The 27,662-nt window shown below is 44.3% G+C and overlaps 1 protein-coding gene across 1 annotated transcript; it reads right to left on the reverse strand.

Moving 5' to 3' along the window:
• KDM1A (lysine demethylase 1A) lies at positions 1-27,462 on the reverse strand. Its single transcript, XM_042885589.1, has 20 exons — positions 27,190-27,462; positions 24,347-24,512; positions 19,677-19,736; positions 16,123-16,256; positions 14,448-14,526; positions 13,689-13,781; positions 12,738-12,844; positions 11,332-11,413; positions 10,910-11,004; positions 9,147-9,289; positions 8,536-8,626; positions 7,491-7,625; positions 6,935-7,008; positions 6,552-6,663; positions 6,076-6,208; positions 5,143-5,330; positions 4,610-4,724; positions 3,469-3,596; positions 2,457-2,603; positions 1-1,814 (listed from the first exon to the last, which is right to left on the reverse strand). Exons 1-20 carry the CDS (start codon positions 27,460-27,462, stop codon positions 1,629-1,631), a joined length of 2,541 nt encoding a protein of 846 aa, XP_042741523.1. The 3' UTR covers positions 1-1,628.
• Positions 27,463-27,662: the final 200 nt, after the last annotated feature.

The following is a 27,662-nucleotide window of genomic DNA, read 5'->3' on the forward strand; positions in this document are numbered from 1 at the left end:
TGTCCCTGCCTACAGCAGGGGGTTGGAACCAGATGATCTTAAAGGTCCCTTCCAACCCAAACCATTCTAGGATTCTATCCCAGGTAGGCTTTTACCTAAACAGAAGGGGGGAAGCTTTAAGTCTCAAATAAGCCTGTGCCCTCTGAAACTTCCCTTGGACACTGCTCCTTTGTGCCCTGCTGGACTTCCAGGTCCTAACCAAGCAGCATCAAGTCCTCTCATCTCCTGGAAGGGAAAGCAAGGATGACCAGCTCTGATTTATCCCACTGTCCCTCCATTCTCAGTGCCTGCCAGAAGCTCTGCCTATGAAGATAGCAGATACAATCAGAAGGAAAAGTGATCTCCAGCTTGAAGACTGAGGCACAAGAAAACAGTAGAAGCAACATCATCAAGTCTGAAAGCCTGCAGATAAAACCAACACAGCTATAAATAAATGGGGGCTGCGGTCGTGTTTGTCTGTGCATCACCTTCAGGAATAAGGTGAGCAGTGACAGTGCTGAGGGAAGAGCAGGAAATGGTGGGTGCCAATCCACCAGTGGAACAGAAGGTGGGACAGATCACACATGTACACACAGAGCATCAGAGAGAACAAAGACTGAAAAAAGGGGAAGCAGGAAAGTGTGAAAGGTCACAGAGATGGCAGTAGGCTCTACGAAGACAGATGAGAAAAGTTCAGAGAAGAAAAACACAGTGCTAACTAGAGATAGGGGAGAGAAGGCCCTAAGTGATTAAATAAGAGCACTCTGCACAATGAGAATGTTCTTGTGCACTGGGTGAGAAAGAAGGAAAACAAAGAAAAGCAGCCAAGTCAAAGTCACTTTAAGGATAACCTGGCAGCTGCAACAGTGTCTCCCCAACCCAGCAGAAAGGAAAGTGTTTCCCTTTGGGCTTTGAAAGAAAGGGGTAAAAACCCAGCAGGCACAGCCCAGCTGCAGCACACACCGATCCTGAGATGAAGTCCTTCACAAGCTTACTGCCTGGGCAGTTCTGCTTCTATATAAACAAATACAAGTGATTTTTTCCTAGCTTTTAACTTTGGAATGTCCAGTTTGGGTCATTTCTTCTGTTGAAAATATTTACCACTGCAGCATGCTTGGCACACTTTGGAGGGGTCGATGCGCTGCTACTGGGAGGGAAACGGTCGCACCAAATCCTCAAATGCTGGGGAGGAATAAAATTGGTCAAAAATATTATTCTTCAGAACAAAATTAAGCAGAAGTGTTTCCACAAATTCTACACTAAGCTACAGCTCGTAGAAGCCAACTTCTAAAGGGCCTTTTCTGCAGTTACTGGATTGTAAATACATGAACAGGTAGAATAAAACCCTCTAAAACTCCAACTATGAGCTTGACGTCCAGAAAGCACCCACAGAGTCAAAAGAAACCTCCTTGCCCAATTTGGTAGTAAAGAATTCTGTACATGCTGACACTTGAAACAGCTTTTTGAGGTTTTTGTCAAGGGTTGCCAAGCCAACTGGCTTCTATAAGGCCATTCTAACACAGCAACTTATGGCCAAGTCCCTTCAGCAGATGCTCTGAACAAACTACACGAATGTCTTCATCCCAAGCTGTTCACCCAGCAGCAGCTCTGTGGCTTTGTTAGTCCTCTTCTGATCCCTCCTCATTCCCTTAGATGCTGGTAGCTTGTTGTGTGGGCACCCCAGGTGTAGGCTGGCGGGGCAAAGTATACATGGCCCCAAGAAATTGGTCTGCAATGCGCCCCGCTTCTCTCAGTCCACTCAGCAAAGCACCATGCACAGTGGCAGGGTAGTTGCGAATCGTGTGCTCTCCTGCAAAAAACAGGCGAGGAATGGGCTGCAAAGAGGAACAGAGAACACAGAGATGACTTCTGCACAGATTCAGTTCCACGTTTGTCAAAAACAAAGCGACAAAGTGCTGTTACTTATCGTTGTATCAAAGCAAACACATCGGCAGAACTCTACTTCAAAAGCAGCACTTAGAGGAGCTGATAGAGATTTGCCTCCTAGGCTGTATGCTGAAAAAGGATTTCAATGCTGTATCTACAATTCCATGGCCACATTTACATACATGTCAAGAACAAATGACCACGTCTGACACTAGAACATGAACTCTGGGACAACGTGCAAAAGAGAGCTTCAGCAATTCATGTACATTGGGGCAGTTTGATCTCACAAAAAGTAGGACAACAATTTTGTCTTATATACTCCATAGAAAATCATGTTATCAATAGCTATGTTTATTAGATACCTGTACCACCATAAAAACCACCTCAGTAAAGCCAAAGCCCTACAGTCCCTTCTGCTTTTGCTTTCAAGACTTCATCTTCCCAAAGAACCAGAGACGTCTTGGGTCTTCACTGTGCTGGCTCCCAGCCTGGGAGAGAATTTCTGCTTTCTCTCCTCTGGACTTCACCTTTACAGAAACCAACCCATCATATTTTGACACATTTCTACGTAGAACTGAGAAATACCTCACCTGTGGAGCACCTGGAATGGCTGGCCCTGGAGTAATTGGTTGAGCCATCAAGTCATAGTCATTTCCAGAAGATCCAGCTGCTACATAGGAGTATGAGCCCCGGGCCCACGGATCAGCACGCCAACGGGAGACCACAGTCTCTTTGGGCTGAGAAAAGAGAAGCTTCAGTTGCTGACACAGTTCATGTTCTGTAGCTAGTACAAAATAGAAAAGATGCAAAGTGAAGGACAAAAGCGAGGGAGAGAGACAGAGGGAGGCAGACAGAGGGAGGCAGACAGAGGGAGGCAGACAGAGGGAGGCAGACAGAGGGAGGCAGACAGAGGGAGGCAGAGGGAGACACGGGCTGTTCATCCTGGAGGCTGAAGGCTCTGGGCAGATCTCACAATGGGCCTCAATGCTGAAAGTGGACCCACAGTAAAGCTGGTGCAGGTTACATCTATTTTAGGGAAATGAAAACCCAGCCAGAAAGAGAGAAGACGACACTAACAAGAAAAAGCACAGCAAGGAGGAGGATGGATTACATTCCAGAGAAGTGCTGTTGTGTTGGTTTAACTTTTCTACTTCTCCACTTTGATAGATGTACTTGCACAGCAAGTTCTGCATTCTATGCAGTTCATCAGACAGCACAGAGGAGAGTGTGGTGTATCCAGACTGCTGAATGGCATCCAGCAAATCAACACCACTAAGTGCTTACCACACGTAAGCTGCCAAGCTATAAACATGTTAAATAAATGTGCACTTGAGAGAACTCAGCACAACTCAGAGCTGCTTCTTCCTTTGGATGGTTGACCACCATACAGCAAACAGCAGAAGGCTGAGGATGATAAAGCCACTTTCAATAACAGCTCCACAGTTACCCTGCAATAAGGGAAACACATGGAACCTACTCCTTACATGAAATACTGCTCATGCCTTCCAGCACTTGGTCTGTCAACTGGTGCATCAAAGTTACCATCTACTTTTTATGCTATTGCAGGATACAGGCATCTCAGTGGAGGCTATCTGCACCAACCTGTGGCACAGCACTGCTGCCAAATATGCCTTTGAGGATGGCGAGGCATCGTCCAACAATGACATCATCACTGATATTTTCCATGATTCCTGCTGCTTCTCCTGCTACCAAGGCCAACAAAATGGGTGCTAACCAGAGAGCAAGAGGGTGGGAGAGAGAAGAATAAGTGAATTATTGAAATCCTCACATTTCAACCAGACAAGTCTGACTTATCTGCAGCTAAACCACAAAGCTAAGAAAAGCCTAATAAATTCAACAGGTAACAATATTTCTCAATCATCCCCTACCACGTTGAATTACCAGGATGAAAACAGATGAATACACACTATGGTAACACTTGGCATTATCAAGAAAACTGATGAATTGAAAACCAGCATGTAGAAGAGGGGAAAGGGTTTATTTGGGAGAAGACATTGACATTTACACTAGGATTTAACAGTCATCTGTGCTACACGTTCCAGGTAACTCAAAATCTTCCAAACAATCTAACAGAAAAAAGAGAATCTGTGATAAAATTTCACTAAGATTCAGCACAACAGCTCACCTGGACACATTCTTTTCATTTCCAATGCACAGAGATTGAAACAATCTCAAACTGAGCCAAAAGGAGGAGTAGAAAACCATCCAGAAAAAGAGCAATTTGAGAAGAATTCAGATAACAACACGTGTTATGCTGCTTCTACGTTTCTTGTTTCTGGATTGATAATTTTCTCCCTAGTTTGTTCTCTAAGCTAAAGAAGTCTCTCACCAAATGCTTTCACTACAGGAATACAACACACAACAGAAATAAATGACTGCAGCATCACAAAGTCAGTCAGTTCTACTTTATTCCATCCTGCTATCATTTTAACTCTCACCTATGTATCCACAAAAAAGTGCAATTAACTTTTCCCCTTTCAGCCATCTGACCCAATGGGAAGCAAAGTAACTTCACAGATGTAGCCTCAAACTCAGCACTGATGAGCCCATACTCTTCCATGCTCTGTCCTAATTTATTGCAACTCTCTGCTTCTATTTGCCTTCCTACAAATACTCCTTCTCATATTCATGTGTGAAAAATAACAGCACCTGTAGGAGTGCTCTTTTCTGGATCTGAGTCTATACAAACAAGAAACTGGCAGAAGACATGCAGCACAAATACCTTTGTACAGGTTCCAAAACAAGAAAAGTTCCCCTCTGCTTGCAGTAGTGCTACCAACGTGACCAAACAAATTGACACTTGGATCCCAGAAGACACGATCAAAACACAACACAACCTGGAAGCAAAGAATCAATAAAATCAGGGGGGGAGAAATCAAAATCAAAATCAAGGCATTTCCATTAATTGACTTTCATCACTGAAAAAGTGCAGGAAGGAAAATCTGGAGATATATACATGCAAGCATGTACCTTTACTGTGTTTCATAGGTTAATACCCATCCTATCACATTATTTGTTTGCTGCTTACCAAGCTGTGCTAAACGTACTGTATCAATCTACTGCTGAAATGTAACCAGTTAAAAAAATCACCCAGGATACAAAGAAGAAGCCTTTACAGTTCTTCAGATAACTGTCAACACCAAAGCCTAGCAAAGGAGGAACAGAAGAAACATTCTCCTTCCATCCACCACAACCATTTCAGATTCCACCCATCACAACCCCCACCCCACTGCAGTCCCTTCAACTAGGGCTGACCTTGTTAAGGTTGCCAAATCCCATACGTTGCACAGCTGAAGTTTTCCACTCAGGGAGAGGTGGCACAAACTGTACTGCTGGAGGCTGCTGCTTCAGGACTCCCAAGGGAAGGGTACACAGCACTGCATCACATTTATAAATGAAAGTCTGGCTGGTAGATCGAGTGTTTACAGCAATCACTTCACAGCCTGGAAAAGGAAGTGAAAAACTGTCATTTAATAGGTGAGGCAAGAGGCCTTATAAAGACCCCAGCGTTGGGTTAACAAAAATTTAGAAGACTATCTTAAAAGCACAGCCACAGCAGGAACTGTTCAGGTTACAGAGAAAACCTTACCAAGCTTAAGCTAACTTCTAGGCAAGCAAACATAACTGAGCACACAGTGCAAATATCAAAACGTGGAACTGACAGAGCATCCAAGAAGGACCACAGTGGGATAAGCCTAAAGGTTCACAATCTTTAAATACATGCATATCTACACAGCCAGTAGGGATGTGCTTCTCACTGAGTCACTTTCTCACTGAGTTTCCCCAAGATTAATGCACTCAAGAACAGCATTCCTTCCACGTGGATCTTACATCCAGAGTTCTAACAGCACAGCCTGTGCCATCTTCAGCAAAGTCCTCCTGCTCCAAAAACTTCAGTTACAACAGCGTGAAGAGACTGGAGAATGAATGGGAACCTCTTAATTGGTAACTGCAGCTGAAAATGGTGGAGTCAAGCCAGCCACAGAAAGAAGCAAAACCCATTAAAGATTCATGAATCTATTAAAGCTTCCTACATAACCTATCACAATAAGAAAAGTGGCTTTTTCTCACTTAAAGCTTAAGATAGGTGCATTCCATGAGATCCATCCCCTTCCAGAAGAGCTGAGCTGTGATTTATTTCATTGTTCTCCCTCAGAGCAGCTGTTATCATGAAGTGGCTCCACATACCTGAAGCTGTATAGCGAACCTGCCGAACTGCTGTGTTCAACTTAATATCCAACCCCTCTGCCAAGGCCACAGGCACGCAGGAATAGCCATTCCTCACTGTCAGGTGGCTGCCTGTGAATTCAAAGTCATCGTCCTAAAAGTGAAGACACAGGAAAGTCTGTGTTTGTAACAGTCACATCACTCCATGGAGAATAATCTGCAACTCTGCAGAGCTGCAAATGTTTCCAACAAACAGAATGAGTCTAATAGATTGTAAAGCCTATGATACTAACCAAGTAGTAACTATAAAAAGTTTTAGGAGACAGGATTATTACAGGTTGTTTCAACATTCAGAGAAAGCTTCCTGGAATTTCATCAGGGAATGACAACATCTAAGAGATCAGCATTTGCATTAAAGCAGATAGCACTCAAGAGTTTTGGGAATGAAATGGATTTTGGAGTACATTGCAAAACAAATACATTAATGAATTAGCTACCTGGTCCCAGTGCTTCAGTGAAAGTGTAGAGAGAGGTGTAGCATTAGCAAATTCCAGGTTTGCAAAATGCCAGTCAAGTATTTGCCTATCCCTTGAAGACAGATAAACATCACTGGAAGAGAATATGAGACAGAAGACATTTAGCCTGTTGGAGCAGGGCGTTGTGAACACGTTGCTTTGGAAAATGTATTCGATCAGCTCTTCCTCAGTGGGAGAAAAAGAACCAACAACACAAAGCAAATGCCAAAACCAAACTCAGCCAAGTCACGTTTGCAAAGAAGAGTATAATGCTGTAAGGAAATACTATTTCCCTTCAGAAACACAGTGATACATGAATAATGCTCTGCTCTCCTCATACTCATCTTTAACACTCCTATCCTTACCTTGGAGGATTGGCTTCAAGTTCCTGCAGCTTCTCTTCCAGCTTCCCTTGTGTTTCTGCCAATTCATCATACTCCTAAACACAGTAAAAGTTCATGTTAAGCTCAGCTCATGTTCAAAAGGACTGAGAGGTATTGCATGGCATCCTGCTGGATCTGGCTCCAAGAGAAATAACAGCAAGACTCATGGGTTTCTGTGAAACCTAAATCCAGTTCTTCATTTTTCCAACATTTCATTCAGCATACTGTACTCTCTTGCTGTTTCTTACACAAAGCCTAGGCCACACTGCAGGAAAAGAGCTGCTAAATGCTCTCTGATATGATCTAACATAGGTAGCTAAATCCAAACCTTCAACATGTTAATACTCTCCACCTTAACTGAGATATTAAATACAGCCTTGTCATCAACGTATCAACCCAGAGTTACAATCTCTCACATTCTGAAAGAGTGTCAGAACTGAGTGAGAGTTGTGGAAACATTTAGATGAGATTATTTTACTTGGCTGGGGAAGTTTTCAGAGATCACTGAATTGAGTGTTGCACGTATGCCATCCATTACCTTGCAAAGTGCAGTCAGATCTCTGTGTTTACTCTTCACAAGGAACTCTGCTGTAATATCCCGAGGTGGCTTCACTTCTGATGCTTCCTTATACTGCTGGTGGAGCTCTTTAATCTTCTCTTTCAAATTTACCATCTTTTTAAGAGGAAGTGGGGAAAAAGAAAGAAACAGGGCTAGACAGATTTCATGAGTGACTGTCTAACATGGATATTCACCTCAAATTATACCACTGCACCAAAGGTGTCCAGATGTTACTTACATGCCATTCTACACCTACAGAATCACAATAAATATCACCAACTCCAGAAGAACGTGGCTTAAGCACAACATCAGTGACTTCTGACTAAAAACCTTGCTAATGAAAAATAAGAATCAGCTGTCCTCAGACATTTCTTCATTTGAGAAACTCTAGAGATCTAAAAGCCTCCCTACCACAACTAAGTGGGACTCCAGAGGCAGCCTGGAACACCGTTCCTACATTAAAATCACAGATTTGATTATCCTTTCCCCCAGACTCAGCATTCAAAGGGTTTTCACAGTTACACGGCCGCTGCTGCTCCCTCTCTAACAGCTGCAACAAAAGCTATGACATAACACAGTGGTTGATCTCTTGATGTGTTCTCTTTCTTTTCCTAGATTCATGTTTTACCTCTTTACCTATTCTCCTGCACTTCTATTTGTACATGAGGACAAAGTTCTCTTACAGAAAAGAGAAAGAAGCCTACTCAACTTGTATGGTAGCTTTCAAATCCCTTTAAAAGGATTTTCTACTGCACTACTGCTCATGTCTTTTGATATTAAAAAAAATCAGGTACTTCCCCTTATTATTTCTGAAGAAGTTTTTGAAGCTTAGAAAAGCAGCATGAATTAAAATAGCTCTTCAGGCCTCATTTGTCATAGCAGTGATACCTGGCAAGCCTTAGAACAGCTGGCCTTTTTAAGAACAGTATTAATAGCAACTGTTTTGTGGTGTTGTTTGGGTTTTCCTTGGAGAAACACAGTGGTAACTTCCTATTCTAAACATCATCATTGGACAAAATCTGACCTTGTTAAGAAGATCTTTCAATTCCTCCTGTGTTTTCACAATTTTTTTCCAGTGTTCAATCTGCTCATCCTTCACGTGTTTCTCCTGCAATCTGGAAGAGGCAACAAATAAGAGTCAGCTCAGTACAAAATCCTAGCAGTATTGAAAAAGCTCATTATTACAATCCAGATGAAATGCATAAAAGCACACAGGATGCTTTAAGAAAACACCTATGAATTTTCTTGTTGCTGCATACAAGTATCTGCAAATGAAGGACACCTGACCAGCTGAAATGCAAGCCTGACATTATCCAGCATTATTAAAAGGTCTATTACAAATGCACTACCTTTCCAGTAGAATAAGTGGGCAGTAAGCACACCCCCTGCACAGTAAGTTACTTATCCACTATCAGTTACTGAAGCAGTGACCCTCAGGAAGCACTCAAGAAAAGACGTTTGCTACTTTAGAAGTCTTTGGCATATTTTGCTTCAATAAATAGGAAATACAAGAAGCACAAACAAGAAGCTGGAGCCATCCATTGAGTGTGCAGTGCTAACCCTAGGAGCATCATAACCTATTTTTTTAGTCCTCCATAAATAGAAAATTCTATGGTGAAGAGTGAAGTCACTTACTGTATGACAACCTCCAGAGCCTGACCTAGGGAGACAGGCTTATTATTGAGAACATTAAAATCCAGCTGATGACTGAGATAAGAGGTGGCTTCCAACAGACGATTGAATTCTTGCTCCACCATTTCATCTTTCTCTTTTGGAACCTACAAACCAAAAGAACAAACTTTGTTCTTCATATTCTATTCACAAATAAAAGAAAATCTAGGTCACCACAGCTCTGAGCTTCAGAGATACAATACTGGAGTGGCAGAGAGAAAGTTTTAGAAGACTGCCTTTCCCAGTGCAGCCTGAACTCATGGCACCTCATAACTAACGTTCAAAATGCTACAATTCCTCCAATCAATGCTAGTCAGAACTTGGCATGCTTCCACAGAGCACATCTCAGTGAAAAGCAATTAAAGGACTTGCTATTATTGAGCTAAACAGACCTTCCAGAGGCACAGGGAGCAAGACTCCACTGAACAGTCCGATTCCATAACACTTGTTCTGAATGAGGAGCAGTAAGGTAACTCTCCTGAAGTCTGAAATACCAAGAAGCTGCTGATAATGATTCCATTCCATGATTCCATTCAACATCTTCATTAGTGACAGGCAGAGCATGCCCTCAGTAATTTCACAGATAATACGAAGCTGAGAAGAGTGGCTGATACACTATTATGGTCCTGCTGCCATCCAGAGGGATTCTGACAGGCTGACAGGGAACCTCAGGACATTCAGCAAGGAGAAGCTGAAGTCCTACATTTGGGGAGGACCAACTCCAGGTGTTAGGGCATGCTATGGGCCAACCAGCTGGGAAGCAGCTTTGCAGGAAAGGACCCAAGCATCCTGGCAGACAGCAAGGCAAACATGAGTTAGCAATGCAATGCAACACATTTAACAGTCTGTAACTGGGATGCATTGGCAAAGTACTGCCAGTAGGTCAAAGGAAGTGATCCTTCCCTCTGTTGAGCACTGGTAAGGCATCACTGGGAGATACCATGTCCAGCTCTGGATGTCCCTGAACGAGGGAGCTGCTGGAGAGAGAGCAATGAAAGGCCAAGATGAGTGTTGGACTGGAGCATCTCTCCTGTGAAGAATGGCTGAGGAAGCCAGATTGTTCAGTCTGGAGAAGAGGCTCAGGGCAGGATTCTGTTGATAATAATAAATTCCTGAAGAGAGGGTGCAAAGAGGACAGAGCCCAGTTCTTGTCAATGGCAGCCAGGACAAGAGGCAATGGGCACAAAGTGCATCGTGAGAAGTTCTGTCTGAGCATCAGGAAACATTTCTGTGCCATGCAGGTGAGTGAGTAATGGAACATGCTGCCCAGAGAAGGTGTGGAGGCTCCTCCTCGGAGGCATTCACAAGCTGTCTGGACACTCCTGGGCAAGCAGCTCTGGGCAGCCCTGCTAGAACAGGGGGGGACTGGGCCAGATGGCCTGGACAGGTCCCATCCAAGCTTAACCATGCTGTGACTGTGCAAAGGGAAGGACTCAGCACAGCAGGCAATTCTTTCAAAGAGGGAGTGAGGTGTCAACTGCCTGAGGAAAAAAATCAGCTACCTTGGGAGGAACAAACAGGAGCTTAGCTTCCATACAAGATCTGAAATCTCAAATAAAGATCTGTATGGAAGAAACAGGTTTTAGAAGCCTACAGATAAGCCTGAAGTAGACAGGCATGTTCATTACTCCCTCCCTCTCTTCCTAGATGCTGCCTTGTGCTACATCTGATTACACTGGAGATGCTATTTATTTTTAAAATATTTATAGAACCAGCATCAGACTTACAGCTTGTCCATTTGCTTCATACAGTGGGCACTTCTGTTTGATCTTAGCCAGCTCCATGTTCACTTGTTTGCTGACCACAGCCATGGGATTTCCTCCTGGAATACATTTTTTTGGAGTTAGAGTACTCCTGAGATGTCTATCTGAATTAATTAAGGATTTCACACTAAAAGCTATTTTAGAGAAAAAAAAAACAGCTTCCATAGCTACACATTAACTTCAGGAGCTTCTGAAGATTATGAAAATCCACTGACACAAAATGGTAACTACTGAAGAGGCCAAACGAGAACATCTCGTTCTCAATAATCAAACACACACAATTACTTTGGCCAGGAAAGGGAATGGTGTAAAGCCTCCTATTTCTTTAATATGGCGAATATGAACTTTCTCTCCCCCCCAGTTCTTTCTTATTCTGTAAAACTCACCAAGTCCTGTTACCACCATTGCTCCCAAATCAGCCACGTAGTTCCCTTTACGAAAGGTAGCGACTCTTCCTCCCACTCGATCCTTTTAAAAGCACAACAGATTACAGCTCAGGTAACGTTCAGGTATCACATCTTACTTAAGTCAACACAAACTTGACATGACATAGGCTCAGCATTTTCAAAGGCAAAGGTTCAGGGAACAGAATGTAGATTCCTTTTCGTAAAGAAGCTCTGCAAATTAATTTTGGCAAATAATTCGCCTAAATTAAAGGATAAAACATTAAAATTGCATTAATTAAAAAGAAGCCCATGTAGATTTGGACAAATTTAGGACTTACTGTGACTGTAAGAAAAATCCTTCATTGCCCACAGGCAGATTACATTATGTTTTACATTATATGTTGCCTCCTACTACTTCCTACCACAACAAATCCAATACTGGAAACGATTTGTCTGTGCATAAGAGAAATAATTTCAGTGTTAGAAAAGGCCATTGGGCAGTTTTTCAACTATTCTCCTCAGCAGACACAGCTATAAACCCAGAAGACAACCACAAATCAGCAGCCCACATTGGAAAGGGGAAAAAAGGTTTTGATTCTTGATGTGTTAACTTAAGAGTGACGATTCTCTTCCTGCCATATTAAACACAGGAGTGGAAAAACAAACAAACAAACCAAAAGAAAACCATAATTAAAAGACCCCTTTTCCTACTCCCAGTGCAGCTAGCAGGACGCTACCCAAGAGAAAGATCAATGAACATGGTGCAAATATCCCATGCTACTCATTCACACAACACTGTATGTTTCAGCCAACCAGCAGCCCAGGCTGCCCAGAGCCACATCCAGCCTGGCCTTGAATGCCTGCAGGGATGGGGATCCACAGCCTCCTTGGCAACCTGTTCCAGTGCCTCACCACCCTCTGTGAAATCGAGCTCTGTACAACTTTACAATATAAGAAGACATATTACCATAAGCACACGGTAATAAACAAGGAAAGATTAATGCAGAATACAAAAGCAAGAAAAAAATCTTGCCTGACTACAACCTGCAATTCCAGACAATGATTCTGACCTATGGACAAGCTCTTGAGATGCAGACTTGCATTCTACTTTCCAGTATATCAGTTCTTAATCACTAAATACCTGTTTTTAATCACCAAATGAAGATTCCAGGCATTACTGGGCACTCACTGGGCACTCCTCCCTGACAAAGCATTCATCCATTCCCAATGAGAGCAGATATTGTTCCCAGTGAGACAAGATCAGAACTCCAGTGCACCCCGGCTGGCTGCCAAGTGCACCCACCTGTGGGCACACTGCAGAGATGCTTCCAGTCACTGCGTCAAGTGCACCAATGCCTTCCTGCTTATGATTCAGTATCAAAGTAAAACAGCACAGAAATTCATACCCTGGCTTCCAGAACTGTGACATCCATGCCAAAACTCTGCAACTGGCGAGCTGCTGCCAACCCAGACACACCAGAACCAATGATGATCACCTTCCCAGTCTTCTTGGCTAAACAATGGAAAGAACAAAAGAAGTTATAGGATGTGGAAGTGAACCACAATGTGAGCAGTTGTGTCTAAGATACCAGGAATGAAAAACAGCTTCCTTCTCATCGCCAGTTCAGACAACACAAACTTCTTATAATTAACCACAGAGAAAACTGAAGCATGTATGTACGTAATATGATAACAGCAAAACAAAATAAACACATTCTTAATGAGAATTAAAATTTGGCCAACAGCTTATCTGTGAAGGAAGGCAAGGAATTCCCATAGAGGGAAACTGCTTGAAGAATCTGATTCTTATTCATTACAGTGAGATAATATATCACAGCTTTATTTCCTCCAGACCCAGAAGAATAAAACCTGGAAAGCTTTGGAGCTGGATCAGTATTCACCAGCATCTTTCACTCATCCCTTACAATACAGGAACACTTACCCATGGTTAAGACTTGAGAAGTTTCTGATCATTGAAGTCAGTTATCACAGGATCAATAAAACTTCATACACTACTGCTAGGTTAGAGGTGAGGAACAGTTGACATAAAATCTCTTCTAATGAAGGTGCATTTCATTTCCTCTGTGATCACCTCCCATCAGTCATTAATTGGGAACCTGTCAACTGCCACTATGCTTTCTCTAAGTTTCATTCTGCAGCCACAGCTTTACAGCGATTTTGCCCTCTTAAGAGTGCTTAACTTAACGCATCAATGGCTTTGCAGCCTTTACTACTGTCAAAGTACCAGAATCCTAAAAATAACAGAGGTGCTCCAAGCTTTGTTCTAGTAAATTGTACAATAATAAACAGAAACAAAAAGAAACCCTGCAACTAGAAACAGCTTTCAAGTTCCTTACTTGGAAGAGGCTTCACTCTCTTGTAGATGCCGAAGTTGATCAGCCCATGCCGCTCCAGATAGCTGTGCACCCTGTGAACGAGCACCGTATCACCTGCAAAATTGTCACCATTTTAAGTTATTTGCATGTTCAGCAGCACAGAGCTAACAGCATTCACTGCTGCTCTACTGAGAAATACACCCTCCTGAAGGATATTTCTGAAGTTAATATCTTTCTGGAAAGCACAAATTGTTTTCCATGCTGTACAGCAGTTACAAATGCCTGAGAAGTAGTACAGAACATAAAGTGCTCCTATTTATCTCTTCCATTTTTGTAGCATAGGACACTGCCTCGACTGAAATTTAGCAGTAACTCCTTGTCCTTGTATTGCCTTCTTTTGTTACGGCCACTGAGTGATGCAACTTCTTAAAGCTCATGAATGAGAAACTCTCAGACCTTCAAACCCCCATGAAGTCGTAGCAAACCTCAACAGCTGCAGGTGAATTCACTTGCAAGAAACTTCTTTACCAACTCATCTACTTACCAACTGATGTGAATTCTGCTATAGATTTCCTTACTAAGGGAGCAAACTCTTACCAACTCTAGCATGAGCATGCTGCAATATGCTGCTTTGTAGCTGAATGTTCATCATGCATTCACTCCACGCTAACAGAAGGACTCATATGAAGTCCTCTCTTGATTTGGAAGAGCTTTTTCCCAAAACAGAAAAACAGCAACAATACACACAGCACGGCTTTGGCAGGAAAAGACTCGACTTACTATTGTAAGGTGCTTCTAATTGCTGGATAGTTGCCTCAAATGTCAACTGAATCTTTGGGTTATCCAACCAGAGCTGCAGCTGTTAAACAGTAAGACACATTAGTAAGCAATACAAAGGAGGTGTTTTCCATGTGTTTGTAACCAAATACTGATAGGAGAGTAAATGCTGTAACAGTCACTCTCTGCAGTGCTGCATCCATTACAAGAAGCTTCACCTTCCAGCATTCTTTAATGAACAATGCAATCCATTTTACTCTCCCATACCATTTAAAGTACCATTAAATGTCAATGCATCAAATTAGTGACCTCCTAATCACACATAAAAGAAAACACACATGGAAAGATGGCTTATAAACACAGTTTGCATGGCAATACAATGTGCCATATTTCAACTAGGCATGCAATATGAGCCCGCATCTGACTTTGCTGCATCAAATTTTGCATGGCCTTTGTAAAGGCTATAGAAGTAATTGCTATCTAATGAAGTTTATTGATCACCTAACCCATCTTTACTAAGATAATACCATGGAATACACTGCCCATGTACACACAGGGAGTAGAGCAGAAGGGGTGGAAGGGACCTGAATTGAGTCCAATTGTCTGAGCACTGCAGGGCTGATCAAAAGTAAAAGCCTACAATTAAAAGGCATTATCCACAGTGAGGAGAGTTACACTCCAAAAACAAGGCTGAGTTTATATATAAACATCTTGCTGTGCAATGTGCAGCTCACACAGCATATCCACACCATTTTACATTCCAAAACTAGTGATTTCCTTGTGTATTTCCTTGGGTTTTTCTCTACCATTACGAACTGAAATGTCTCAGCTCCTCACTGATAACATACAATGGATATCACACAAGCATGACAAAGAGGAAAGAATTTCCATATAATTCGGGAGGCCAACTGTGGCAAATTCACCTGCAGTAGATTCTGCTTATTTCCAAGTAATTTTTGACATTCTTTTTGATCGTGGAACAAACCACTTCATTCACAGTGCTTCATGCCACTTCTATACCACTCAATTCTAAGATTTCATTCTCAGCTGGAAGAATTCAAAGCCAACAATCTGTTTTTACATCCAATCTCTATGTACATATACATACAATTAATTACTTCACTTATTCACATTAGTTTACTGTTACTTCAAATGAATTTCAACTGTGTTACTCCTCAGCTGGGGAAGATCCACTCAAACCCTCTTGAAAAAGGAAATCCTGCCTAGAAAGTCCTATATGCAGCAACAGAACATTAAGTAAAAAGCAATACAAGGTGAGAGTTTTTGCCTTATTTATGCAATAATATATCATGTTTTCAAGTGTTCTACAGAGATAGTTTAATCTGCATGCTAACACTAGAACATGTGTACCAATTTTCTACTTGTTCCCTTAAAAAAGCTGCATTGGCAGAATCATCACAGTTTTGAGGTTGTTAATGACTTTTGAATACTGCAGATACAACACAGATTATTACACAGCTTCAGAGCACAGCTTTAACCAAGAATTGGGTAATTTGTTCCTTAGAGCACGACAGGATGCGAGAAATGAGACACCACCATCACAAAAGCAAAGATCTACTACTAATGATATGACAGTAACCACCAAAACTGGTTGCAAGATACTCTGGTACAAAAGTGGCCTACATCTCTGTGATCAATACTGTTACAATTCACTTACGGTGCGGTTCCTGATGTACAGAAACACCTTCTGAGTCTGCTGTGGCCCACTGATTATATCAGGGAAGCAGGCAGCTTCTTGAGATGTCATACGGTCATGTGGAAGTCTACTCTGGAAAGCTGCACCCTCCACACCTACAATAAAAAAACAAGTTGTCTACAAGCACTGCAATGGAACTGCTACAGGAATGCTTTTGGCCCTGCACTTCCTAGTGAATGCACACAGAGCAGCCACGAGGTGACACAGTGGCTAATTTCAGGACAGGCTTTTGCTTACTCTTCATTTCTGGAAGGCATGCAGCTTTCCAAGTCAACAGTTCTTTGGATTACAGGCATCATCTGGGGCTAACAAAACAGCTGCACTACTGCAAAGAGCCATCTGAGCAACAAGGAGGGCAGCAGAACGCAAATCCAGCAGAACATCTGTAGAGCACAACTGCTTCAGTGCTGCCCTTCATCTGAGCAGCTCCCACTTTGTCAGAGTAGGAGAAACACTTTGGAGCCATTCCAAACCAAAAGGCCCATGCCTTATGAGCACAGTGCCCCCTCTCACCTGCTTTCCAAGGGTGACATTTGCACTGAGCTTCTCCTCCTCAAGGCAGAGGACTCTGCCTTAGCTTCTCCTTTTCCATTTTTACATACCCATAATATGCACTGCAATGAAATGCAATCCTACTTACACTACTCCAACACCCCTCCCTAACTCATGTACAGCAGGTTTGGGTCTCTTCCTTAGAAAGGCTCCATGTGTAAAAGAGTAATGTTAAACAGGGGATATTGGGAACACCTTGTTCATAAAGGCACCCAGATACCTACAGGGAACTCCTTGTGCAGCTACGTGCCCCACATGCCTCAACCTCATTTAGGACATTATATAAAGCAGCAAACCAAGGCACAGCTGTAGGAAGTGCTACAGCACCAAGGGAGCGCAGAGAGGGAACCCTGCAGGCATGGCAAGGAGAACAAAACGCTGAGATGTCACATTTGAGCACTATGAACCTCAGATGTCCTAGGAGCTGACTTGAGAATAAGACAGAAGTGAGGTCTCAAAGGATACAAAGCAATGCACCCCAAGGAAGGGAAGAACACGGGTAATGCAGCAAGGTTAAGACTATGTGCTGAAAGTGGAATTGTTGAAAACTGTAACGACTATCAAAAAACGTTTAAGCTTGCAGCATGTGTCCCACTAACAAAGATGCTTCTTTTGAGCCTGAAGTCCACACGCATGTGGTGCTGTCCTGGGGAAAAGCAGGAATTCTCTTTGTTCTGGTGCAGCCATGCACAGCTTCCAAGCATTTCTTACAAGAAAAAAAAATTAAGGAATAGTTGTGGAAAAAAAAAATAAATCCATTCATAAGCAAAGATTAGAAGATCTAACTGAGTGATGGGCAACAGGAAAGAAAACTCTGACTGCTTACAAGAAATTGGAAGAGGAAATTAAAACCAGAGTCTATAGAGCTCTGCAAGGAAGTAAAGTGGAATTAATACTAGGAAACACTGAGACACCAATAATGCTTCTGGACAGCAATGGTCTGCAACGGGGAAGAAACACAGCAGAGCTAGCTTCATCTCCTCCAGTAACACACAGCTCTGGGCCCTTCAGCTGCCTGTCACTCCAATCCTGTACCAAACACACTACAAATGCATTAATGTGCTGAACCCCGTGCTCCTACCACGACACAACAGGCAAACCGAAGTCACTGCTCCGACAGCGCCGTGCAGGACGGCACAGCTCCATGCTGAGCGCTGGCAGAGGCTCAGCAGCACAACGGGCACAGATTGGCCACAAACTGAGAACCACCAGCTCCCTCTATGAGCTCGTGCCGAAGTGAGTGGGCATTCCCAGGGTACTGTTTAGGAAACTCTGCCTGCCATGCAGTGACAGCCAGCAGAGAACTGCAATGTACAGGCTTTTCAAGCAGTATGGCAGCTTTTGTGAGGAGCTTTGTGTTTGTAACCGGAACACCAGAGAAACTCCTGCTCAAGACAGCCTCAGGAAGAGCCCTACAGCATTCCTCTGCTGCTTGTATTTATTAAGGCTACACCTCTTACAACCCAAACTTCAAAACCACTCCAGATGAGCACTGCTATCCTTTATACTACCAAAAAATAATAATAAAAAAAAAAAGCCACAAGATTTGACATCACAATTTAGAAACAGCTGAGGTACTGCTGGTGAAGGGATACGTTTGGTTGGTTTTTTTGGTTTTGGTTTTTGTTTTGAGTCAACCATCCGATCTTAAACAAATGAAACATCCTTGAGTTTCCTTTGGCAGTGACACAGCTCAAAGGTAAATCACCCTGCTGTATCATTTCACATGGTAAAGGAAACAGAAACTCAGAACTGCTCATTGCTCTCCCTGGGGCACTTCTCACAGAACGCAGACATGTCTCCTCCTCAACTGCTATCTCCTCTTCACACACATTCCCAGGCACACACCACTTCCTGGCATTCTTATCAGCGACCCAATGTGCCCAGGTTTCAATTATCTTTATCCCCACAGAAGGGATGCTGAGGGCTGCTGCTCATTTAAAGACTTACTGACACATCTGCAGATGAACGACACTCCAAAGGGGAAAGGGAAGTCACTTGGTTAAGGGGTCAGCCCACTGCTACAGCACACCCTCGAGCATGTATGTAATGCAAATCATGCAGAACTTCCCCACACTCAATGTCTACCTCAATAAGCAATGCATCCTCCAGTCCACAGTCTATAACATTCAGAAATTCTGCATGAGTGGTATAAAGCAAAACACAGCTACGCTTCTTTGTACAGAAACAGCAAGGATGCACGCTCAGACAAACATCCTGAATTTGTATTTGCTTCAAAGAGCAACGTGAAGGTCCAGAATAAGGTTCTGGAGCCTTTGACTCCATGGCTTACAACCCTAATCCTCACACCTCACGTGAGGGTGAAAGCTGCAGAGTCAGAGGAAGATTTTCAGTAGCACTCAAAGGACTCAAAGTGAAGACACCAATTCTGTGAATTAAACAGCAAATGCATGCTGCTGGCATCAGTGCTTGGACCAGATGTTGAGTGCAACCAGCCACCATGTCCACTGAAAAGCAGACTCCTGATGTCCACAACAGATGGATCTCCTGGGCTAACCACTGGGACACATCTCAAACTCAACCCCTTAAAAAAAAAAAAATAAGAGACAAAAAAGACACGCTATGTTTCTTCAGCAAATGAGATAAAGGTCTACTCGTGCTGAAGCCCAGGGCTTCCCATGCCATTTTAACTGGGAAAAACTGTCTACATAAGAATGATCTTCCTGCATTTTTGGACTCCTCTGAACATGGAGAGGAAAGGAGGGATGAGAGATCGGCCTGAGACATTTCAACATAGGTTAGTGTCCTTCTCTGGAGGTGGTACAGACCTCAAGTGCTGTTTGGAAATACCCTTCACTTTCTTTTTTTAGAAAAGCAGGTGGGTACACAACTCCTGCACCTCGCTACGTTTGGGACACCCACACCCATGCGCACTTGCAAGCATCGCTCCCTAGCTTGGCGGCTCTTGCTCCTAAGTGGCAAGCATCAAACGCCACCCTCACCTGATGCTTGGCCGTCTCCATACCCTCCAGAATTGTCGTCTTGAAGTCCTCCTGCTTGCCCTGTGGAAGGAAAGAGGAGAACTCAGGGACCTTACTCCATAAGTTAAACCATACTGGACATAAAGGCCCGGCAGTTGGCGTTGTAGGTATTAAATGTCACCAACTAACTAAACCCATTTTCTGAGAATCCCATCTCCTGGAACTTAGGTCCAGGGGCACCAAACTCTGTGGTCTTCTAAGATGTTATCTGTGTTACTGGATCCTTTACATCAGACTTGCTTGGGAAATAAAGAAGCACACAGTATGTAGCATTCCTAGTAGCTAAATACTTATGACCAACTCCATCAATGGCTAGGATTCGAATAATAAGATTACACTTCTTACTGCCAAGATCTGGTAGATGGATAGCATCAGAACCTTAAGAATTTGATAATCTTGCCCTTGAGACTCCTGAGCCTCCTCGTACACAAGGGGATAGTTCAAACCATTCCTGAACCTCTTAGTTTGAACCTATAGTTCAAACCTCTAATTTGAACCTCTTCTTTTAGAGAGAGCCTCCTTTTTGTGCTGTAAGCCTTTCCTTGAAGGCTGATGAAAGGAACTTTATGTGAAAGCTTCAAAACAATTATCTTGGCTTCAGAGCCCCTGATACACCAACAGTGCTGTAACAAACTAACCAACCTCTGAAGCCAAGCACATGCCAGTACTGCTGAACCACAGATTGCCAACATCACCAATAGCCACCACTGACAGATAGCAACCTGTCAATGGAGCCAAAGCTGGAAATACGAGGAAAGTAGAAGCACTCATCTGAAAGACTGGAAGAAGTTTCAAAATTACATTAGGACAAAATTACACAGAACAGGACTACACTCCAACAGAGTATTTCTAAAATAGAGATGAGTACAGCTGCAGTGTCTACAGGAACCAAGCCAGTATCAGCTACCTTCCTACAAGCTGCTCACCTTCACAGGAGAAGCCAGCTCCAAGTCCAACTCATAAGCAATCTTCAAATATTGGTCTAAAATCATCACCTCTGGAGAACAGGAAAACACAGCAGGACTGCTGAGCGCTGCTGGGCTACGAACACCTGTATGAATGCTGCTTCAAGGCAAGTGTTCAGCAGCCAGCAAGCCAGGTGTTCTCTGCAGCCCAAACACACCTCCACTGACTCAAATGGAATGGGCACTTCCTACAGTTTAAGGATTTCATTGGAGTTAATGAACCAAATGTTCTCATATTTTGATAATCCAGATGAATACCTACAATGCCATAACGTTGGACGTCCACAAATAAAACTCAAATAGTTACAATAACTAAAAGTCTTGACGTAACTCAGGAATTCCTCACTCACTGAGTGTCTCAATTTCAATACTGGACTCCAAATCTTAATTAGCTTTAGAAGGACTGCCTGTCATACTGCTCAACACGGCTCTGACACAAGAAGCACATTTTCACGCAGTCACAGCAGTGCAGAAGAAGTACTTTTATATCATCAGTCCACTAACAGGAAAGTTCAGAGACAAACGTTTGTGTTCTGACTGAAGTCCCAGTTTGGGATTTTCTGGACAAACCCATCTGCAGTAGCAGGAGAGAACTCCTAACTTCACTTGCATCGTAAGTACTTTATTTTGCAGGGAGCATATTCCAACATTACAGGACCTGCTGCCACGCTAGGAAGAGAATGTAACAAGTCAAACATCAACATTTGGAATATATCAAAAGCCATAAATTTGCATTGGAAAGTTACAGCTGTGAAGGAATTAGAAAGATGCTGGCATCAGCCTGCAGCACCCACTATCCCTGAGTTAGCATGGACACTGAACAGAGGGAATGAAACTGCTCTTGGTTTCAGTACAAAAAAAGACAGTATTTTCTTGGTGTTAATGACAGCTAAATCATTTTTAACATTAGGTCACTAAGCTTATTACTTGCTTTGATGCAATTCTAAGCACTGTGCAGAGTCTACATACAGCAATAGTGAAACACGGCACGCTAGGGCTCAGATTCTCCCTCCTTCCCAGTGAGAAAGTCAGATCCCAGCTGTAAGGAACAAAGCAGAGAGCAAACTGCTGATCCACCAGCAAACTACTGCACTTGAACACCAATTGTGCAGGAGCAGAGTGCTGAGCTGGGTAAGGCAACAGCAGAACAGAGTGGGAGCTGAACAGGAATAAGGTCTGCAAAGAAACCTACTTCAAAAACTCATCCGATGCTTTAAAATATTGAATAGCAGCAAAGGATGGCCAAAAATAAGCACTGAGTTGGATGAGGAAAACAGGTAATTCGGATGAAAAGGCAGGGAGAGCACTGCTAAGTCTGACTATTCATTTTACAGAAATGAGGACTGCACTGAATTGCACCCACTTTTTATGAAGTAGCAGCCAGGCATGAGAACACTGCCAAGTGAGAATGCAGCAGAGCTTACAAGGCAGGAGCACATAAAGGAGATTCAGGAAGGTATAAAGATGGACATTTGATTTGGTGAAGGCCAACAAAAATGACCCTTACAGGGGAAAAACAAAAGCAGCAAGGTCCTGAATGCCAAAAGGGAGAGTGGCAAACAGGAACTCAAACATCATCCAGCACTGAAAGTTAATTGGGGAATTCTGTACTGTCAAACTATTTCTTCAAATAAAGAGAAGCAGACATTTGAAGACAATTATCTTCTGTTAATGATGAAATACTGCTGTAGCATGCAGCAACTTTCAGACTTGTACACCACAACACCTCAAGTTCCCCACAGCTGAACACGTTAATGGAACCCAGCCCAAAATAGAGCAACATTTCACTATGACCTGAAGTGCCACGTTTCGTTTCCTTTTAACATCACCTTCCTATCATTTCAGAGCAATGAAATGCCTGCTGTTACTTTTACACTTCTGTAAGACTGTAGGCTTTGCTTTTTGCATAGAAACCATCTCAAACACTCCACACATGAAGGAAGCCGAGGTCTGCACTGCCAGCAAACAGACAGTAACATGAAAACTAACTTCTGTACCTTCCCTAATTTTCATCATGTAATCCTGTGCTACCACGGATGTCCTACATTGCATTTCTGACCAAAATACTGTATTTTTGCTTCGAAGAAGACGCAGAGAGAACAGCTCAGCCACGAGCACTGCACCTACATGAGAACGTACACTGGACTCCACTCCTTTTCCTATCAGTGGTGTTTGAATAACAAGGTTCAGAAAACTTCCACAGCCAACGTAGACAAGTTGATGCTCTGGTGCCTGTGCTTCAGCAAATGAAGACAAGGACAGAAAGAGCCACTGATGTGCACACCTTCAGACCCTTTAAAACACAGCAAGCCCAATTAGGAAGTGACAGCTGGAACGCTCTGCCTCCTTCCACCTGCTGACCCTACACCACACTGTCATGCACCCCAGCAGGATTTCTGGGAAGAATGTCATGACCTGAGCAGACACAGCCTGCTGGAAAACTGCTTTTAGTTGAGAGACTGAACACAGAATGAGTGCTGGTGCACAGAACCACCAGCCTGCTGCTGCCTCTGCTTCTCCATTTCCTCCTTCACATTGATTCTGTCTTAAACCAAACTCAACAATCACTATTCTAGGCAGAAAATGGCACATGAGGAGCACACAGAAATTGTTTTAATATAGTATCTCAAGAATTAAAACCAAAGTCTTGGCTATATTAAATAGTAAATCTCATATCTGCTCAGTTGCACCGACTCTAAGTCCGTTTTTTTTGATAGATCAGCTACAATGAGCATGGGGAGCTTTTTTCATCATCACAAATACTGCAGTCATGCACATGAGTTGCAGCATTCCTGCATCTGGAGAGAGACTGCAGGGCAATTTCTAACAGCTAAAACGCAATGCTGGCCTTTAATGCATTTCCTGACGCGGTGAATATGCTGAAACTGACATTTCTGCATGCGCAGATCTGGCTGCCAAAAAGAAGTACATGAAGAGCAGCAGAGAAGGTGGCTAACAGTTATTCACATCAGTGACTGACACCCCTAGGTTTCAGTTATTGTCTAAAATCACCAAGCATGACGAGCTGTGAGCTCTCCAAAATGTGATTTTGTGGGTACTGCAGTGATACACCAACATCAGACGAAGCAGTGGCAGCCGTAAATTCAGTGTAAAGAATGGGAAGGGTACTGCTAAACCCGTGATCCTCAGTAGCTGCTCCATGAAGAATGACCTTCCCAACACAAGGCAATTCTCCACCTGGCAGAGGAGGGCACTGAAGTTCCAACAAACAGCATCCAGAGAGAAATTAAGATCGGATTCATTGCTGAAAGCCATGAGAATCTCTGTGAATTAAGTGGGCTCTCCTGTACAACAACCCCCCAATACACCTCACCTCTTCTCTCTCAAATAAGAATGGTGGTACACAAACAGGTATGGCAGCTAAAGGGAGAGAGCTGCTACTCCAGTCCATATGCTTCCAAAGATGTGTCAGTAAGGACTACAAGGTTCTGGGATGAGAGGTTTAGCTTAGTTTAGAATTCAATGGATGCACATCTCCACCAGGCTACTCCTGCACATTCTCACCCTCCTTTCCAGCAATCAAACAAGTGCAGAACAATCATTCAAAACCAGACAGGAGTTCTGTGATGCTGCACCTGGCCACCACTTATCTCTGGGAATAAAAGACTTGAACAGTGCTACAGGAGAACGCCTCTCCTCACTCACCAGATGGCTCCTCGGGCTCACTTTCATTCTCTTCTTCTGCAGGAGCAGGTGGAGGTGGAGGTGGCAGCTTCTTCTCTTTCTCAGCTTTAGCGTTTCTCTCTTCTTCAGAGTAATATTCATCTTCTGAGAGATTTGCAAGGCTCTCATCCATCTCTCTATACTCTACCTGCAGAAAGAACAACACACCATCAACACACGAAGCCGTCAAAGTCCCAGCACTAAAACAAACACTGCAAGCAACAAAACCACTTCCAGGCTCACAGAATAGGCCTGAGCTACCTCAGCCAGAGTTATATCTCAGGCATCACACAGGTCTTCAACAGCTCCACAAATTCCATGTTTTCACCTGCACAACATAACTTGTCTTCGACAGCCAAAAGTAGGAGCTTCCTCCTAATATTTAGCCCAATTTCTGTGTTTCTGTTAAGCCAGCATCATCACTTGACCTCTGCAGCTTACTTCCCTGTGTTCAGCTCCCTGTCAAACTCAGGGATACAAACTGCAAGAGCCCAACCCATAACTCGGATTCATCTGCCCAGTTCTGCACTCCCTGCTGAATTCAGGCACCTCTCCATCCAGACTTCACAGTGCACAAACTTAGAAGGGTTAGAAGTGACCGTGGCACCATTCACACCTGCAAGTTCCCTAGAAACACTATGGTCCCTAGAGATAACTGACAGTGCTACAAGCAGTGGCAAGGATAAAATATAATGCAAAACAAAATAACCCACAATAACTGAGAAGAAATATTCCAGTCCCACCTTGCCCCATTCCCAACATGAGGAACGAGGCAGATACAACTCCCACATCTCTTCAGCTGCTCTCCAGCACAAAGAAATATTACCAGCTTCAGAAAAAAGCATGGCCCAACTGAAAGGAACACAGGAACCCCAGGAGAAATAAAAGCATTTTTTCCAAAGTAGGAAAGTTCTGTATACTGCTATTAAATTTCCCTGCCTATTGCTACCTGATTTCTGCTAAAACAAAATCAAGTGCTTCTCAAAATAGGCAGTCAATAGAAAATGAAGAAGAATTCAGCTGGTATCCCCCCAACACCCTGCAGCTCAGCCCCTGGCACATGACAACAAAAATAACTGCATTTCTGACCACAGAAAATGAGACGCTTTTCACTTTTACCATCAAAGCTGTGTCATTAAGGAGAGGCATTAATGGCCACAACCCAAAGCAGCACAGGGAGCCCTGCACACAGGCAAGCATACGTTCAGCAGAACACCAACATGCACACTTATTCACTCACTTTCAACTCTTTACACCCAATTGAGTCCAGCACCATTGGTTTTTACACAGTTGTGTGAATGCAGCACTGCTAGATCTGTTGTGAGCTCCCATCCTAAGGTAACTTGCAGCAATTCCACAGCATCGCAGGTGTTTGAAAGCAAAAGAAAGCAGTTTGCCCCAAAGCCCTCTGGCCTCTCCTCCTCCTTCAGCTCCCACAGCATTAAGAGTGCAGTCAAACCCAACAAAAAACATGCTTCTCCCAGACCAGGTGTATTTATTAATCAACCTGGATAACCTCCACTGATTTCACAGCACAAAGACAGTGACTCAAGGCAGGGCCACCTGATAATAGTGGGAAGGAGTTCTGGGAACTCCACATTATATATTTAGGGAATGGATACTGCCAACACAGAGAAGCATCACCAAAACATACCCCAAACAGTGCAGCAATTCCTACCTGTTAACAAAGCAAGTAAAACCCTCTGAGCTGCATCAGAGTGACCCTATTTGACAGTTCTTATATACAAAGGGTTGGTGCTGCTTTCAGGGCACAGCCACACAGTACACCACACAGCTCAGGGTCCCCAGAGATCCTGTCAGCTTCCATCTCAAATCCCCTCAGCATTACACACCCCTGAGAGCTCCACAATCTTCCACAATGAGGTTTCCAAGTACAAGTGATTTATAAAGAATACGTTCATTTGTGTTCAGAAGAAAATGAGAGTTACTGAGTGCAGGTTGCAGTTACTGGCATCTGCTGGAGACTCTTACACCTCACAGCTTAATATCACCGTCATTAAGGTTGGAAAAGCCCTGTAAGATCATCCAGTCCACCCCCACCATGCCCACTGACTGCATCCCTCAGTGCCACAATGGTTCTGGAGCACCTGCAGGGATGGTGACCCCACCACCCCCATGGGCAACTGTGCCAGCACATCACCGCTGTTTCAAAGAAGCAATTGTTCCTAATACCCAACCTGACCACCCCATGGTGCAACTTGATGCCATCACCTCTCATCCTATCACTGTTACCAAAAACAGCTGATCTCCACTTGCCACAACCTCCTTTCAGGCACTTATAGAGAGCGATGTGGTCCCCCTGGAGCTCCTCTTCTCCAGACTGAACCATCCCATTCCCTCAGCCGCTCCCCAGCGCTATGCTTCAGACAGACCCCTCACAACTCCTTTCCTTTCTCTGCACACACACTACTCCCTCCACATCTTTCTTGTACTGAAAGGCCCAAGGCTGAGCACAGCACTGCGATGCAGCCCCACCAGCACTAGCACAGAGGACGGCCACCTCCAGCTGGCTGCACTGCTGCTGACACAGCCAGGATGCTGTGTGGCTCCCGGGCATCCTGCTGGCTCACATTCAGCCGAGTGCCACCAACACCCCTACAGCACCGATCACCCCCCCACGTTCACACCGCAAATCAGGACACACGTAGCACCGCACACGAAACGAACCCCGAGGCCGCCCCCCCCCCCCCAGATGCCCCGGCACCCCGACGGCCGCCCCACGGCCCCCCCCCCCGGCTTGGCGCGGGGGGGGGGGGGGGGGAGGCCCCCACTGAGCGTGGCTCCGCCCCCCGGCCCGCCCTTACCTTGGCCCGCTTGCGGCGGCTTGTCCGGCGGCCCTCGGGGGTCTCTGCGATGCCGGTGGTTTCGCCGCCGGACGCGGGGGCGGCGGGCGGCTCGGATGCACCTCCCGGGGGCGAGGCCCGAGGCGGCTCCTTCTTACGAGGAGTGCGCTCTCCGGCCCCGCCGCTCTCAGCGGAGGAACCCAGCGCTCCTACAGCAGCCGACGGAGGTACCGGAGCCTCGGACCCGCCCTCGCCGCCCGCCGCCTCCGCGGCCTTCTTTCCCCCGGCCAGCATCGCCGCTGCCGCTCCGCACAAAGGGACCGCGAGCGCGCACGGCGCCGCCTCCTGACGTCACTTCCGGGGCGCGCGTGCCGGACGCAGCTCGCGCATGGGCCTCGGTCTCCTCGCGAGAGCGCCTCGGGGCGAGACGGGACCGGCGCGCGTTGGAGGACATGTTGGGGCGCGAGGGGCGGGATCTGAGAGAGGCGAGGGCA

Source organism: Lagopus leucura, unplaced genomic scaffold, assembly GCF_019238085.1.
Source record: "Lagopus leucura isolate 7727_CA_CO unplaced genomic scaffold, USGS_WTPT01 Super-Scaffold_100051, whole genome shotgun sequence".
In the NCBI taxonomy this organism is placed as follows: Eukaryota; Metazoa; Chordata; class Aves; order Galliformes; family Phasianidae; genus Lagopus; species Lagopus leucura.